The sequence below is a fragment of the Chiloscyllium punctatum genome, chromosome 18 (assembly GCF_047496795.1).
Source record: "Chiloscyllium punctatum isolate Juve2018m chromosome 18, sChiPun1.3, whole genome shotgun sequence".
Classification (NCBI taxonomy): domain Eukaryota; kingdom Metazoa; phylum Chordata; class Chondrichthyes; order Orectolobiformes; family Hemiscylliidae; genus Chiloscyllium; species Chiloscyllium punctatum.
The window spans coordinates 69,109,330-69,127,179 of NC_092756.1; the positions used below are offsets into that span (position 1 = coordinate 69,109,330).

Sequence of the window (17,850 nt, forward strand, 5' to 3'; positions counted from 1 at the left end):
CCCCCTCCCATCGTCCCTCCCCCCCTCCCCCCCCATCGTCCCTCCCCCCCTCCCCCCCCCATCGTCCCTCCCCCACCTCTCCCCATCGTCCCTCCCCCCCATCGTTAGTCCCCCCCCATCGTCCCTGCCCCCCCTCCCCCCCATCGTCCCTCTCCCCCCCCTCTCCCCCCCCATCGTCCCTCTCCCCCCCTCTCCCCCCCCCATCGTCCCTCCCCCCCTCTCCACCCATCGTCCCTCCCCCCTCGTCCCTCCCCCCTCCCCCCATCATCCCTCCCCCCCCTTCCCCCCCCATCTCCTCCCCCCCCTGCCCTCCCCCCTCCCCCCCTGCCCTTCCCCCCCCTCCCCTCCTCCCCTCCCCCCTCTCCCCCACCCTCCCCCCCCCCCTCCCCCCTCCCCTCCCCCCTCCTCCCCCTCCTCCACCCTCCCCCCTCCCCCCCCCCCTCCCCCCCCTCCCCTCCCTCCCTCCCCCTCTCCTCCCTCCCCCTCTCCTCCCTCCCCTCTCCTCCCTCCCCCCCTCCCTCCTCCCCCCTCCCCCCCTCTCCCCCCTCCCTCTCCCCCCTCCCTCCCCCTCTCCCCCCCTCCCTCCCCCTCTCCCCCCCCTCCCCCTCTCCCCCCCCTCCCTCCCCTCCCCCTCTCCCCCCCTCGCTCCCCCTCTCCCCCCCTCCCTCCTCTCCCCCCCTCCCCTTCTCCCTCCCCCCCTTCTCCCTCCCCCCTCCCCTCCCCTCCCCCCTCCATCATCCCTCCCCCACTCCCCCATCATCCCTCCCCCACTCCCCCATCATACCTCTCCCCCTCCCCTCCCCCCTCCATCATCCCTCCCCCCCTCCATCATCCCTCCCCCCTCCATCATCCCTCCCCCCCCTTCATCCCTCCCCCCCCCCTCCATCATCCCTCCCCCCCCCTCCATCATCCCTCCCCCCTCCATCATCCTCCCCCCCCCCATCATCCCTTCCCCCCCCCATCATCCCTCCCCCCCATCATCCCTCCCCCCCCTCCATCATCCCTCCCTCCCCCCCCTCCATCATCCCTCCCTCCCCCCCCCTCCATCATCCCTCCCTCCCGCCCCCCCCTCCATCATCCCTCCCCTCCCCCCCTCCATCATCCCTCCCCTCCATCATCCCTCCCCTCCCCCCTCCATCATCCCTCCCCTCCCCCCCTCGATCATCCCTCCACTCCATCATCCCTCCCCTACCCCCCTCCATCATCCCGTCCCCCCCTCCCCCTCCATCATCCCTCCCCCCCATCATCCCTCCCCCCCTCCATCATCCCTCCCTCCCCCCCTTCCATCATCCCTCCCTCCCCCCCCTCCATCATCCCTCCCCCCCTCCATCATCCCTCCCCCCCCATCATCCCTCCCCCCCCATCATCCCTCCCCCACTCCATCATCCCTCCCTCCCCCCCCCATCATCCCTCCCTCCCTCCCCCCCTCCATCATCCCTCCCCTCCCCCCCCTCCATCATCCCTCCCCTCCCCCCCTCCATCATCCCTCCCCTCCATCATCCCTCCCCTCCCCCCCTCCATCATCCCTCCCCTCCATCATCCCTCCCCTACCCCCCCTCCATCATCCCTCCCCCCCTCCCCCTCCATCATCCTCCCCCCCCATCATCCCTCACCCCCCTCCATCATCCCTCCCTCCCCCCCCTCCATCATCCCTCCCCCCTCCATCATCCCTCCCCCCATCATCCCTCCCCCCCCATCATCCCTCCCCCCCCCATCATCCCTCCCTCCCCCCCTCCATCATCCCTCCCTCCCTCCCCCCCCTCCATCATCCCTCCCCTCCCCCCCCCTCCATCATCCCTCCCCTCCCCCCCTCCATCATCCCTCCCCTCCCCCCTCCATCATCCCTCCCCTCCATCATCCCTCCCCCCCTATCATCCCTCCCCCCCCTATCATCCCTCCCCCCTCCATCATCCCTCCCCCCCTCCATCATCCCTCCCCTCCCCCCCTCCATCATCCCTCCCCTCCCCCCCCTCCATCATCCCTCCCCTCCCCCCCTCCATCATCCCTCCCCTCCATCATCCCTCCCCTCCCCCCCTCCATCATCCCTCCCCTCCATCATCCCTCCCCTACCCCCCTCCATCATCCCTCCCCCCCTATCATCCCTCCCCCCCTATCATCCCTCCCCCCCTCCATCATCCCTCCCCCCCTCCATCATCCCTCCCCTCCCCCCCTCCATCAGCCCTCCCCTCCATCATCCCTCCCCCCATCATCCCTCCCCCCTCCATCATCCCTCCCCCCCCTCCATCATCCCTCCCCCCCTCCATCATCCCTCCCCTCCCCCCCCTCCATCATCCCTCCCCTCCCCCCCTCCATCATCCCTCCCCTCCATCATCCCTCCCCTACCCCCCTCCATCATCCCTCCCCCCCCTATCATCCCTCCCCCCCATCATCCCTCCCCCCCTCCATCATCCCTCCCCCCCCTCCATCATCCCTCCCCTACCCCCCTCCATCATTCCTCCCCCCCCATCATCCCTCCCCGCCCCATCAACCCTCCCCCCCTCCATCATCCCTCCCCCCCTCCATCATCCCTCCCCCCCTGCATCATCCCTCCCCTCCATCATCCCTCCCCTCCCCCCCTCCATCATCCCTCCTCTCCATCAACCCTCCCCTCCCCCCCCCATCATCCCTCCCCCCCCCATCATCCCTCCCTCCCCCCCATCATCCTCCCCCCCCTCCATCATCCCTCCCCCCCTATCATCCCTCCCCCCCTATCATCCCTCCCCCCCCCTATCATCCCTCCCCCCCCATCATCCCTCCCCCCCCATCATCCCTCCCCCCCTCCATCATCCCTCCCCCCCATCATCCCTCCCCCCCTATCATCCCTCCCCCCCTATCATCCCTCCCCCCCATCATCCCCCCCCCCATCATCCCTCTCCCCCCCCCATCATCCCTCCCCCCCTCCATCATCCCTCCCCCCCCTATCATCCCTCCCCCCCATCATCCCTCCCCCCCTATCATCCCTCCCCCCCCATCATCCCTCCCCCCCCATCATCCCTCCCCCCCCATCATCCCTCTCCCCCCCCTCCCATCATCCCTCCCCCCCATCATCCCTCCCCCCCCATCATCCCTCCCCCCCCTATCATCCCTCCCCCCCATCATCCTCCCCCCGCCATCATCCCTCCCCCCATCATCCCTCCCTCCCCCCCCATCATCCCTCCCCCCCCTCCATCATCCCTCCCCCCCTATCATCCCTCCCCCCCCATCATCCCTCCCCCCCCCCTATCATCCCTCCCCCCCATCATCCCTCCCCCCCCATCATCCCTCTCCCCCCCCATCATCCCTCTCCCCCCCCCATCATCCCTCTCCCCCCCCATCATCCCTCCCCCCCATCATCCCTCCCCCCCCATCATCCCTCTCCCCCCCCCCATCATCCCTCTCCGCCCCCCCATCATCCCTCCCCCCCCCTCCATCATCCCTCCCCCCCCTCCATCATCCCTCCCCCCCCTCCATCATCCCCCTCTCCCCTCTCCCCCCATCATCCCTCTCCGCCCCCCCATCATCCCTCCCCCCCCTCCATCATCCCTCCCCCCCTCCATCATCCCTCCCCCCCCTCCATCATCCCCCTCTCCCCTCTCCCCCCATCATCCCTCCCCCCCCATCCATCATCCCTCCCCCGCCTCCATCATCCCTCCCCCCCGCCCATCATCCCTCCCCCCCCCATCATCCCTCCCCCCCCCATCATCCCTCCCCCCCCTCCATCATCCCTCCCCCCCTCCATCATCCCTCCCCCCCCCATCTCCCTCCCCCCTCCATCATCCCTCTCCCTCCCCCATCATCCCTCCCCCCCCATCATCCCTCCCCCCCCCTCCATCATCCCCCTCTCCCCTCTCCCCTCTCATCCCTCCTCTGCCCCATCAACCCTCCCCTCCCCATCAACCCTCCCATCCCCCATCAAACCTCCCCTCCCCATCAACCCTCCTCCCATCATCCCTCCCCCTTCCCCCTATCATCCCTCTCCTCCCCTCCCCATCATCCCTCCCCCATCATCCCTCCCCATCTCCCCTCCCCTCCCCCATCATCCCTCCCCTCTGCCCCATCATCCCTCCCCTCTGCCCCATCATCCCTCCCCTCCCCTCCCCATCAACCTTCCCCTCCCCATCAACCCTCCCGTCCCCCATCAAACCTCCCCTCCCCATCAACCCTCCTCCCATCATCCCTCCCCTCCCCCATCATCCCTCCCCTCCTCATCAACCTTCCCCTCCTCTCCCCTCCCCATCATCCCTCCCATCCCTTACCCCCATCATCCCTCCCCTCTCCCCCATCATCTCTCCCCACTCCCCACCATCCCTCACCTCCCCCACCATCCCTCCCCTCCCCCACCATCCCTCCCCTCCACTCCCCACCATCCCTCCCCTCCCCCACCATCCCTCCCCTCCCCCATCACCCCCCTCCACCCATCATCCCTCCTCTCCCCTCCCCCATCATCCCTCCCCTCCCCTCCCCCCATCATCCCTCCCCTCCCCTCATCATCCCTCCCTCCCCCCCATCATCCATCCCCTCCCCCCATCCCTCCCTCCCTCCCCCTACCCTCCCCCCCATCCCCTCCCCATCCCTCCCCTCCCCCCCATCGTCCCCTCCCCCCCTCCCCCCATCGTCCATCCCCCCTCCCATCGTCCCTCCCCCCCTCCCCCCCCATCGTCCCTCCCCCCCATCGTTAGTCCCCCCCATCGTCCCTCTCCCCCCCATCGTCCCTCTCCCCCCCTCTCCCCCCCATCCCGTCCCGCCCCCCCTCCCCCCATCGTCCCTCCCCCCCTCCCCACCCATCGTCCCTCCCCCCCTCCCCCCATCATCCCTCCCCCCATCCCCTCCCCCCCTGCCCCTCCCCCCCTCCCCCTCCCCCCTCCCCCTCCCCTCCCCCCCCCCCTCCCTCCCCCCCCTCCCCCCCTCTCCCCCCTCCCTCCCCTCCCTCCCCCCCCTCTCCTCCCTCCCCCCCTTCTCCCTCCCCCTCTCCCCCCCCTCCCCCCTCTCCCCCCCTCCCTCCCCCTCTCCCCCCCTCCTCCCTCCCCCTCTCCCCCCCTCCCCCTCTCCCCCCCTCCCTCCCCCTCTCCCCCCCTCCCCCCTCTCCCCCCTCCCCCTACCCTCCACACCCCTTCTCCCTCCCCCCCTCCCCTCCCCCCCTTCTCCCTCCCCCACTCCCCTCCCCTCCCCCCTCCATCATCCCTCCCCCACTCCCCCATCATCCCTCCCCCACTCCCCCAATCATCCCTCCCCCCCCGCAATCATCCCTCCCCCCCCCCCAATCATCCCTCCCTCCCCCCCCTCCATCATCCCCCCTCCCCTCCCCCCATCATCCCTCCCCCCCCCAATCATCCCTCCCCCCCTCCATCATCCCTCCCCCCCCTCCATCATCCCCCTCTCCCCTCTCATCCCTCCCTCCCCCCATCATCCCTCCCTCCCCATTCCCCCCCATCATCCCTCCCTCCCCCCATCATCCCTCCCCCCCCAATCATCCCTCCCCCCCCCCAATCATCCCTCCCCCCCGCAATCATCCCTCCCCCCCCCCAATCATCCCTCCCTCCCCCCCCTCCATCATCCCCCTCTCCCCTCCCCCCATCATCCCTCCCCCCCCCAATCATCCCTCCCTCCCATCATCCCTCCCTCCCCATTCCCCCCCCATCATCCCTCCCTGCCCCATCATCCCTCCCCCCCCAATCATCCCTCCCTCCCCCCCTCCATCATCCCCCTCTCCCCTCCCCCCATCATCCCTCCCCCCCCATCATCCCTCCCTCCCTCCCCCCCCCATCATCCCTCCCTCCCTCCCCCCCCATCATCCTCCCTCCCCCCCCCATCATCCTCCCTCCCTCCCCCCCATCATCCCTCCCTCCCTCCCCCCCCATCATCCCCTCCCCCCCCCCATCATCCCTCCCTCCCTCCCCCATCATCCCTCCCTCCCTCCCCATCATCCCTCCCTCCCCCCCCATCATCCCTCCCTCCCTCCCCCCCATCATCCCTCCCTTCCCCCCCCCATCATCCCTCCCTCCCTCCCCCCCCCATCATCCCTCCCCCCCTATCATCCCTCCCTCCCTCCCCCCCATCATCCCTCCCCCCCCCACATCCCTCCTCCCTCCCCCCCCCATCATCCCTCCCTCCCTCCCTCCCCCCCCATCATCCCTCCCTCCCTCCCCATCATCCCTCCCTCCCTCCCTCCCCCCCCATCATCCCTCCCTCCCCCCCCATCATCCCCTCCCTCCCTCCCCCCCCCCATCATCCCTCCCTCCCTCCCCCCCCATCATCCCTCCCTCCCCCCCCCCATCATCCCTCCCTCCCTCCCCCATCATCCCTCCCCCCCCATCATCCCTCCCCCCCCCCCACATCCCATCATCCCTCCCCCCCCCACATCCCTCCCTCCCTCCCCCCCCATTATCCCTCCCTCCCTCCCCCCCATCATCCCTCCCCCCCCCCACATCCCATCATCCCTCCCCCCCCCATCATCCCTCCCCCCCCCATCATCCCTCCCCCCCCCCCCATCATCCCTCCCCTCCCTCCCCTCCCCCCATCATCCCTCCCTCCCATCATCCCTCCCTCCCATCATCCCTCCCCCCCCCACATCCCATCATCCCTCCCCCCCCCACATCCCTCCCTCCCCCCCCCATCATCCCTCCCTCCCCCCCCCCATCATCCCTCCCTCCCCCCCCCCCATCATCCCTCCCTCCCCCCCCCCATCATCCCTCCCTCCCTCCCCCCCCCATCATCCCTCCCTCCCTCCCCCCCCCCATCATCCCTCCCCCCCCCATCATCCCTCCCTCCCCCCCCCATCATCCCTCCCTCCCTCCCTCCCCCCATCATCCCCCCTCCCATCATCCCTCCCTCCCATCATCCCTCCCCCCCCCACATCCCATCATCCCTCCCCCCCCCACATCCCTCCCTCCCCCCCCCATCATCCCTCCCTCCCCCCCCCCATCATCCCTCCCTCCCCCCCCCCCCATCATCCCTCCCTCCCCCCCCCATCATCCCTCCCCCCCCCCCATCATCCCTCCCTCCCTCCCCCCCCCCATCATCCCTCCCTCCCTCCCCCCCCCATCATCCCTCCCTCCCCCCCCCCCATCATCCCTCCCTCCCCCCCCATCATCCCTCCCTCCCCCCCCCATCATCCCTCCCTCCCTCCCCCATCATCCCTCCCCCCCCCCATCATCCCTCCCTCCCTCCCCCCCCCCCATCATCCCTCCCTCCCCCCCCCATCATCCCTCCCTCCCTCCCCCCCCCCATCATCCCTCCCTCCCCCCCCCATCATCCCTCCCTCCCTCCCCCCCCCCATCATCCCTCCCTCCCTCCCCCCCCCCCATCATCCCTCCCTCCCCCCCCCCATCATCCCTCCCTCCCCCCCCCCCCATCATCCCTCCCTCCCTCCCCCCCCCCATCATCCCTCCCTCCCCCCCCCTCCATCATCCCTCCCTCCCTCCCCCCCTCCATCATCCCTCCCTCCCCCCCTCCATCATCCCTCCCTCCCCCCTCCATCATCCCTCCCCCCCCTCCATCATCCCTCCCCCCTCCCCCCCTCCATCATCCCTCCCCTCCATCACCCCTCCCCTCCATCATCCCTCCCCTCCCCCCTCCATCATCCCTCCCCTCCATCATCCCTCCCCTCCCCCCCTCCATCATCCCTCCCCCCCATCATCCCTCCCTCCCCCCCTAACATCCCTCCCCCCCATCATCCCTCTCCCCCCCATCATCCCCTCTCCCCCCCCTATCATCCCTCCCCCCCATCATCCCTCCCCCCCATCATCCCTCCCCCCCCTATCATCCCTCCCCCCCACTATCATCCCTCCCCCCCCTATCATCCCTCCCCCCCTATCATCCCTCCCCGCCCCCTATCATCCTCCCCCCCCCAATCATCCCTCCCCCCCCTCCATCATCCCTCCCCCCCTCCATCATCCCCCTCTCCCCTCTCATCCCTCCCTCCCCCCATCATCCCCTCCCTCCCCCATTCCCCCCCATCATCCCTCCCTCCCCCCATCATCCCTCCCCCCCCAATCATCCCTCCCCCCCCCAATCATCCCTCCCCCCCCGCAATCATCCCTCCCCCCCTCCATCATCCCTCCCCCCCTCCATCATCCCCCTCTCCCCTCCCCCCATCATCCCTCCCCCCCCCAATCATCCCTCCCTCCCCCCATCATCCCTCCCTCCCCATTCCCCCCCCATCATCCCTCCCTGCCCCCCCCCTCCATCATCCCTCCCTCCCTCCCCCCCTCCATCAGCCCTCCCTCCCCCCCCCTCCATCATCCCTCCCTCCCCCCTCCATCATCCCTCCCCCCCTCCATCATCCCTCCCCTCCCCCCTCCATCATCCCTCCCCTCCATCACCCCTCCCCTCCATCATCCCTCCCCTCCCCCCCTCCATCATCCCTCCCCTCCATCATCCCTCCCCTCCCCCCCCTCCATCATCCCTCCCCCCCATCATCCCTCCCTCCCCCCCTAACATCCCTCCCCCCCATCATCCCTCCCCCCCATCATCCCTCTCCCCCCCCTATCATCCCTCCCCCCATCATCCCTCCCCCCCATCATCCCTCCCCCCCCTATCATCCCTCCCCCCCACTATCATCCCCCCCCCCCTATCATCCCTCCCCCCCTATCATCCCTCCCCGCCCCCTATCATCCCTCCCCCCCCCATCATCCCTCCCCCCCCTCCATCATCCCCCTCTCCCCTCTCATCCCTCCCTCCCCCATCATCCCCTCCCTCCCCATTCCCCCCCATCATCCCTCCCCCCCCCATCATCCCTCCCCCCCCAATCATCCCTCCCCCCCCCCAACATCCCTCCCCCCCCAATCATCCCTCCCCCCCCCAATCATCCCTCCCTCCCCCCCTCCATCACCCCCTCCCCCTCCCCCCACACCCTCCCCCCCCCAATCATCCCTCCCTCCCCCCATCATCCCTCCCTCCCCATTCCCCCCCCATCATCCCTCCCTGCCCCCATCATCCCTCCCCCCCCCCCAATCATCCCTCCCTCCCCCCCCTCCATCATCCCCCTCTCCCTCCCCCATCATCCCTCCCCACCCATCAACCCTCCCTCCCTCCCCCCCCATCATCCCTCCCTCCCTCCCCCCCCCATCATCCCTCCCACCCCCCCCCATCATCCCTCCCACCCTCCCCCCCATCATCCCTCCCCCCCCATCAATCCCTCCCTCCCTCCCCCCCATCATCCCTCCCCCCCCCATCATCCCTCCCCCCTCCCCCATCATCCCTCCCTCCCTCCCCATCATCCCTCCCTCCCCCCCCCATCATCCCTCCCTCCCCCCCATCACCCTCCCTCCCCCCCCCATCATCCCTCCCTCCCTCCCCCCCCATCATCCCTCCCCCCCTATCATCCCTCCCTCCCTCCCCCCCCCATCATCCCTCCCTCCCTCCCCCCCCATCATCCCTCCCTCCCTCCCCCCATCATCCCTCCCTCCCCATTCCCCCCCCATCATCCCTCCCTGCCCCCATCATCCCTCCCCCCCCCCAATCATCCCTCCCTCCCCCCCCTCCATCATCCCCCTCCCCCTCCCCCCCATCATCCCTCCCCCCCCATCATCCCTCCCTCCCACCCCCCCCATCATCCCTCCCCCCACCCCCCCCATCATCCCTCCCTCCCCCCCCCATCATCCCTCCCTCCCTCCCCCCCCCATCATCCCTCCCTCCCTCCCCCCCCATCATCCCTCACCCCCCCATCACCCTCCCTCCCTCCCCCATCATCCCTCCCCCCCCCCCCACATCCCTCCCCCCCTCCCCCCCCATCATCCCTCCCTCCCCTCCCTCCCCCCCCATCATCCCTCCCTCCCTCCCCATCATCCCTCCCTCCCCCCCTCCCCCCCCATCACCCTCCCTCCCTCCCCCCCCCCCACCATCCCTCCCTCCCCCCCCCATCATCCCTCCCTCCCTCCCCCCCATCATCCCTCCCTCCCTCCCCCCCCCCATCATCCCTCCCCCCCCCCCATCATCCCTCCCTCCCCCCCCCCCCCATCATCCCTCCCCCCCCCCCCTCCATCATCCCTCCCTCCCTCCCCCCCTCCATCATCCCTCCTCCCCCCCTCCAACACCCTCCCTCCCCCCTCCATCATCCCTCCCCTCCCCCCCTCCATCATCCCTCCCCCCATCACCCCTCCCCTCCCATCATCCCTCCCCTCCCCCCCTCCATCATCCCTCCCCTCCATCATCCCTCCCCTCCCCCCCTCCATCATCCCACCCTCCCCCCCTATCATCCCTCCCCCCCCTCCATCATCCCCCCTCTCCCCTCTCATCCCTCCCTCCCCCCATCATCCCTCCCTCCCCATTCCCCCCCATCATCCCCTCCCTCCCCCCATCATCCCTCCCCCCCCCAATCATCCCTCCCCCCCGCAATCATCCCTCCCCCCCCCCCCAATCATCCCTCCCTCCCCCCCCTCCATCATCCCCCTCCCCTCCCCCCACAACCCTCCCCCCCCAATCATCCCTCCCTCCCCCCCATCATCCCTCCCTCCCCATTCCCCCCCCCATCATCCCTTCCTGCCCCCATCATCCCCCCCCCCCCCAATCATCCCTCCCTCCCCCCCCTCCATCATCCCCCTCTCACCTCCCCCCATCATCCCGCCCCCCCATCATCCCCCCTCCCCCCCCCCCCATCATCCCTCCCTCCCTCCCCCATCACCCTCCCCCCCCCACATCCCATCATCCCTCCCCCCCATCATCCCTCCCTCCCTCCCCCATCATCCCTCCCTCCCTCCCTCCCCCCCCATCATCCCCTCCCTTCCCCCCCACATCATCCCTCCCTCCCACCCCCCCCATCACCCCCCCCCCATCATCCCTCCTCCCACCCCCCCCATCAATCCCTCCCCCCCCCCCACATCCCTCCCTCCCTCCCCCCCATCATCCCTCCCTCCCTCCCCCCCCATCATCCCTCCCTCCCTCCCCATCATCCCTCCCTCCCTCCCTCCCCCCCCATCATCCCACCCTCCCCCCCCCACATCCCTCCCTCCCTCCCCCCCCCATCATCCCACCCTCCCTCCCCCACACCCTCCCCCCCCCCACATCCCATCACCCTCCCCCCCCCACATCCCACCCACCCACCCCCCCATATCCCTCCCACCCCCCCCCCCATCATCCCACCCACCCCCCCACAACCCATCACCCTCCCCCCCCAACACCCACCCCCCCCCCCAACAACCCTCCCTCCCCCCCCATCATCCCTCCCTCCCTCCCCCCCCCATCATCCCACCCACCCAACATCCCCCCTCCCATCATCCCTCCCCCCCCCCACATCCCATCATCCCACCCCCCCCACCACACCCATCATCCCTCCCCCCCCCCCACATCCCTCCCTCCCCCCCCCATCATCCCTCCCACCCCCCCCCATCACCCTCCCTCCCCCCCCCCCAACATCCCTCCCACCCCCCCCCCCATCAACCCTCCCTCCCCCCCCCCCATCATCCCACCCTCCCCCCCCCACACCCTCCCACCCCCCCCCCCCACCCCATCATCCCTCCCTCCCCCCCCCCCATCACCCTCCCTCCCCCCCCCCATCATCCCTCCCTCCCCCCCCCACCATCCCCCCTCCCTCCCCCCCCCATCATCCCACCCCCCCCCCATCATCCCTCCCACCCCCCCCCCCATCATCCCTCCCTCCCTCCCCCCCCCCCATCATCCTCCCTCCCCCCCCCCATCATCCCTCCCTCCCTCCCCCCCCCCATCATCCCTCCCTCCCTCCCCCCCACACCCTCCACTCCCCCCCCCCCCCCCACATCCCACCCTCCCCCCCATCATCCCTCCCTCCCCCCCCCCATCATCCCTCCCCCCCCCCACCATCACCCTCCCTCCCACCCCCCCCCATCATCCCTCCCTCCCCCCCCCTCCATCATCCCTCCCACCCCCCCCCCACCATCATCCCTCCCTCCCTCCCCCCCTCCATCATCCCTCCCTCCCCCCTCCACATCCCTCCCCCCCCCCCACATCCCTCCCCTCCCCCCCTCCATCACCCTCCCCCCATCACCCCTCCCCTCCATCATCCCTCCCCTCCCCCCCTCCATCATCCCTCCCCTCCATCATCCCTCCCCTCCCCCCCCTCCATCATCCCTCCCTCCCCCCCTATCATCCCTCCCCCCCATCATCCCTCCCCCCCATCATCCCTCCCTCCCCCCCTATCATCCCTCCCCCCCATCATCCCTCCCCCCATCATCCCTCTCCCCATCATCCCTCTCCCCCCCCTATCATCCCTCCCCCCCCCATCATCCCTCCCCCCCATCATCCCTCCCCCCCCCATCATCCCTCCCCCCCACTATCATCCCTCCCCCCCTATCATCCCTCCCCCCTATCATCCCTCCCCGCCCCCTATCATCCCTCCCCCCCCCAATCTCACTCCCTCCCCCCCCCTCCATCATCCCTCCCCCCCCTCCATCATCCCCCTCTCCCCTCTCATCCCTCCCTCCCCCCACTCCCTCCCTCCCCATCCCCCCCCATCATCCCTCCCTCCCCCCATCATCCCTCCCCCCCGCAATCATCCCTCCCCCCCGCAATCATCCCTCCCCCCCCCCAATCATCCCTCCCACCCCCCCAACACCCACCCTCCCCCCCACCACCACCCCCTCCCCCACCCCCTCACACCCTCCCCCCCCAATCACCCACCCTCCCCCCATCACCCACCCTCCCCATTCCCCCCCCCATCATCCCTCCCCCCCACATCCCTCCCCCCCCCCCAACACCCTCCCTCCCCCCCCTCCATCATCCCCCCTCACCCCACCCCCCATCACCCCCCCCCCCACATCCCTCCCTCCCCACCCCCCCATCACCCTCCCCTCCCCTCCCCCCCCATCATCCCCTCCCTCCCACCCCTCCCCCCCCCCATCATCCCTCCCCCCCCATCATCCCACCCACCCTCCCCCCCCATCATCCCTCCCCCCCCCCCATCATCCCACCCTCCCCCCCCCATCACCCTCCCTCCCACCCCCACCATCCCACCCTCCCCCCCACATCCACCCTCCCCCCCCACCACCCTCCCTCCCTCCCCCCCACATCCCTCCCTCCCCCCCCATCACCCTCCCTCCCCCCCCCCACACCCTCCCACCCACCCCCCCCATCATCCCTCCCCCCCCCCACATCCCTCCCTCCCCCCCCCCATCATCCCTCCCTCCCTCCCCCCCCCCATCATCCCTCCCTCCCTCCCCATCATCCCTCCCTCCCTCCCTCCCCCCCCATCATCCCTCCCTCCCCCCCATCATCCCTCCCTCCCTCCCCCCCCCCACATCCCTCCCTCCCTCCCCCCCCCATCATCCCTCCCTCCCTCCCCCCCCCCATCCCTCCCTCCCTCCCCCCATCATCCCTCCTTCCCCCATCATCCCTCCCCCCCCCCACATCCCATCATCCCTCCCCCCCCCCACATCCCTCCCTCCCTCCCCCCCCATTATCCCTCCCCCCCCCCCCACATCCCATCATCCCTCCCCCCCCCCATCATCCTCCCCCCCCCCATCATCCCTCCCTCCCTCCCCCCCCCATCATCCCTCCCTCCCTCCCCCCCCCATCATCCCTCCCTCCCTCCCCCCCCCATCATCCCTCCCTCCCCCCCCATCATCCCTCCCTCCCATCATCCCTCCCTCCCATCATCCCTCCCCCCCCACATCCCATCATCCCTCCCCCCCCCACATCCCTCCCTCCCCCATCATCCCTCCCTCCCCCCCCCATCATCCCTCCCTCCCTCCCCCCCCCCATCATCCCTCCCTCCCTCCCCCCCCATCATCCCTCCCTCCCTCCCCCCCCATCATCCCTCCCTCCCTCCCCCCCCCCATCATCCCTCCCTCCCCCCCCCCCCATCATCCCTCCCTCCCCCCCCCCCATCATCCCCTCCCCCCCTCCCCCCCCCCATCATCCCTCCCTCCCTCCCCCCCCCCCATCATCCCTCCCTCCCTCCCCCCCCCCATCATCCCTCCCCCCCCCCCATCATCCCTCCCTCCCTCCCCCCCCCCATCATCCCTCCCTCCCCCCCCCCATCATCCCTCCCTCCCTCCCCCCCCCATCATCCCTCCCTCCCTCCCCCCCCCATCATCCCTCCCTCCCTCCCCCCCCCATCATCCCTCCCTCCCTCCCCCCCCCCCCCATCATCCCTCCCTCCCTCCCCCCCCCCCCATCATCCCTCCCTCCCTCCCCCCCCCCATCCTCCCTCTCCCCCCCCCCCCATCCTCCCTCTCCCCCCCCCCCCATCATCCCCCCCCCATCATTCCCCCCCCATCATCCCTCCCCTCCCTATCTCCATTTCCCTCCCTGTCCTACTCCTTCCTCCGACGCCACGCCCTTCCCACCCTGGCTCCGCCCAATGAGGGAGGTCATTTCCGGTGATCTAATTCCGGTGTCATGGCCGCTCAGAGAAAACGGCTCCAAAATGTGAGGAAAGTGGGAAAGTTTGTGTTTGAGTGTGTGGGGGGAGAGAGAGAGGAGAGGGGGAGTGAGTGAGTGTGGATCAGGGGGAGTGCTGCGGGCGGAGCGGGCTCTGGGATGTTGTTTGTGACGGGCCGGGCCGGGCCGGGCCGGGGGCCGGGGGCCGGGGGCCGGGGGGTGGGGGCCGGGGGGGTGGGGGGTGGGGGCCGGGGGGGGTGGGGGCCGGGGGCCGGGGGCCGGGGGGGGTGGGGGCCGGGGGGGGTGGGGGCCGGGGGCCGGGGGCCGGGGGCCGGGGGGTGATGGTGAAACAAGGAGGAAGGGTTCCCTTTCCTGGGAAGCTGCAGGTTTCTTCATCCCGCTGACAGTTTGTTGTGTTGTGTTTGTTGTTGTTGTTCAGGAGCAGCCGAGTTGGACGGATGACCTGACCGTCTGTCAGCTGTCAGGGATTGGTTATGGTACAAACCGTGTCTACCAGGTGGACGGCAGCAGCTCCGAAGGACACGCTCTGGAGGATAGTTGGTTGCGATTTCGGTGAGTCAACCTTACACCTTACTGTCATGTCACGCTTTACAACTTGTTGATGCCTCTCTCTCTCTCTGTTTGTTAACCCTGTGGCAACCCCCCCAACCCCCAATGTTGAACCATCTGAATATACTGATCACCTGTATCATTGGAGCATGAGAGGGGGCCGTGGGCAGTTATATTGACACTACCCAGGCTAAAGAGGTGATTCTCCTGCTCCTCAGACGCTGCCTGACCTGCTGTGTTTTTCCAGCACCACATTTTTCAACTAAAGTATTTCAGAAGAGTCAGATCATTAACTCTGTTTCAGCCTCCACAGATGCTACCAGGCTTGCTAAGTTTTTCCAGCAGTTTATGTTTTGTTTCAGATTTTCCAGATCCACAGTTCTGGTTTGGAATAAACTCAGCCCTATTGACCCTGTAAAGTCCAACTCACTAATATCTAGGGACTTGAATCGAAACAGGGAGAGCTATTCCACTGACTAGTCAAGTGACAGCCTGACATAGTTATCCTTGCTAGAGTAATACCTTACGGCAAATGTCTCAGATACTGTCATTATCCTGTCTGATTATGCCTTGTTGCAATATTAGGATGGACAAACTAGACGTGTCAGCTCATTTGTGTATAGTGCTGAGGCAGTTGCTTATTATCACCCCATCAGTCTACTTATTAGCAAAGTGATGGAAGGTGTCTTCACAGCTCTATCCACTTGCCTATTGAGCATTTGCTCAGCAATAAACTGTTCGTTGGTATCCAATTTGGATTCTAACTAGATCTCCTCAGTTCCTGACCTCATTGCAATCTGGGTCCAGACATGGATAAAAGAGGTGATTTCCAAAAATGAGTGTGACTACCCTTGACATCAAGGCCATGTTCGATCAAGTTTGGCATCAGGGATCCCTATCAAAATTGGAGTCATTGGAAATCAGGAGAAAACACTCCTCTATTTGGGGTGATACCTGGCAAAGAGGAAGATGAGTATGGTCATTTGACGTCAGCCATTTCAGCTCCAGAACATCTCTGTAGGGGTTCCTTCGGGTTGTATCCGATACCCAACCATCTTCAGCTGCTTCGACAGTGGCCTTCCCTCCATCAGAAGGTAACGAATTATAGAATAATTGATCATAGAATGGTCAGCATCATTCACACATCAAGTAATGAAGCAGTCCATGTCCAAATGCGCAAGAGCTGGATAATATCGACACTTTGACTGATAAATGGCAAGTAGCATTCACGCCACGTAAATGTCAAGCAATGACCGTCTCCAGAAGAGGGAGTCTAACCCCTGATGTTCAATGGTTTTAATTTCAATGAAGCCCCACTACCAACAACTTGCGGTTACTCGAAACTGATGTTGTGGTTCTGTTCGCCGAGCTGGGAATTTGTCTTGCAAACGTTTCGTCCCCTGTCTAGGTGACATCGTCAGTGCTTGGGAGCCTCCTGTGAAGCGCTTCTGTGCTGTTTTCTCCGGTATTTATAGTGGCCTGTCTCTGCCGCTTCCGGTTGTCAGTTCGAGCTGTCCACCGGAAGCGGCAGAGACAGGCCACTATAAATACTGGAGAAAACAGCACAGAAGCGCTTCACAGGAGGCTCCCAAGCACTGACGATGTCACCTAGACAGGGGACGAAACATTTGCAAGACAAATTCCCAGCTCGGCGAACAGAACCACAACAACGAGCACCCGAGCTACAAATCTTCTACCAAACTTTGTACTCGAAACTGAACTGGACGAGTCACAATAAATACTGATACAAAATACTCACTTAGTATCTTCCCCCATCTCCTGCAGCTCCATACAAAGGCCGCCTTGCTGATCTTTGTGGGGTTCTATTCTCTCCCTAGTTACCCTTTGTTCCTTAATGTATTTGTAAAAACCCTTGGGATTCTCCTTAACTCTATTTGCCAAAGCTATCTCATGTCCCCTTTTTGCCCTCCTGATTTCTCTCTTAAGTATAGTCCTTTATACTCTTCTAAGGATTCACTCGATCTATCCTGTCTGTACCTGACACATGCCTCCTTCTTTTTCTTAACCAAACCGTCAATTTCTTCAGTCTTCCAGCATTCCCGATACCTACCAGCATTTCCTTTCACCCTGACAGGAATGTACTTTCTCTGGATTCTCGTTATCTTATTTCTGAAGGCTTCCCATTTTCCAGTTGTCCCTTTACCTGCGAATATCTGCCCCCAGTCAGCTTTTGAAAGTTCTTGCCTAATACCATCAAAATTGGCCTTCCTCCAATTTAGAACTTCAACTTTTAGATCTGGTCTATACTTTTCCATCACTATTTTAAACTAATAGAATTATGGTCGCTAGGCTAAAGTGCTCCCCCACTGACATCTCAGTCACCTGCCCTGCCTTATTGCCAAGAGTAGGTCAAGTTTTGCACCTTCTCTAGTAGGTACATCCGCATACTGAATCAGAAAAGTTTCTTAAATTTAACACTTAACAAATACCTCTCCATCTAAACCCTTAACACTATGGCAGTCCCTTTCTATGTTTGGAAAGTTAAAATCTCCTACCATAACCGCCCTATTATTCTTACAGATAGCTGCGATCTCATTCCAAATTTGTTTCTCAATTTCCCGCTGAATATTAGGGTGTCTATAATACAATCCCAATAAGGTGATCATCCCTTTCTTATTTCTCAGTTCCACCCAAATAACTTCCCTGGATGTATTTCCAGGAATATCCTCCCTCAGTACAGCTGTAATGCTATCCCTTATCAAAAACACTACTTCCCCTCCTCTCTTGCCTCCCTTTCTGTCCTTCCCGTAGCATTTGTATCCTGGAACATTAAGCTGCCAGTTCTGCCCATCACTGAGCCATGTTTCTGTAATTGCTATGATATCCCAGTCCCATGTTCCTAACCATGCCCTGAATTCATCTGCCTTCCCTGTTAGACCTCTTGCATTGAAATAAATGCAGTTTAATTTATTAGTCCTACCTTGTTCTCTGCTTTGTCCCTACCTGCCCTGACTGTTTGACTTGCTTCTGTTCTCAACTGTACCAGTC

At 66.4% G+C, this 17,850-nt stretch overlaps 1 protein-coding gene across 1 annotated transcript in view; it reads left to right on the top strand.

The window, feature by feature from the left end:
* Positions 1 to 14,256: 14,256 nt before the first annotated feature.
* tab1 (TGF-beta activated kinase 1/MAP3K7 binding protein 1) overlaps positions 14,257 to 17,850 on the top strand; it is a 49,985-nt gene continuing 46,391 nt past the window's right edge. Inside the window, exons 1-2 of the mRNA XM_072588409.1 lie at positions 14,257 to 14,319; positions 14,711 to 14,844. Coding sequence (XP_072444510.1) covers positions 14,290 to 14,319; positions 14,711 to 14,844 — 164 coding nt within the window. The 5' untranslated portion in view covers positions 14,257 to 14,289. The remainder of the gene's footprint in view (positions 14,320 to 14,710; positions 14,845 to 17,850) is intronic.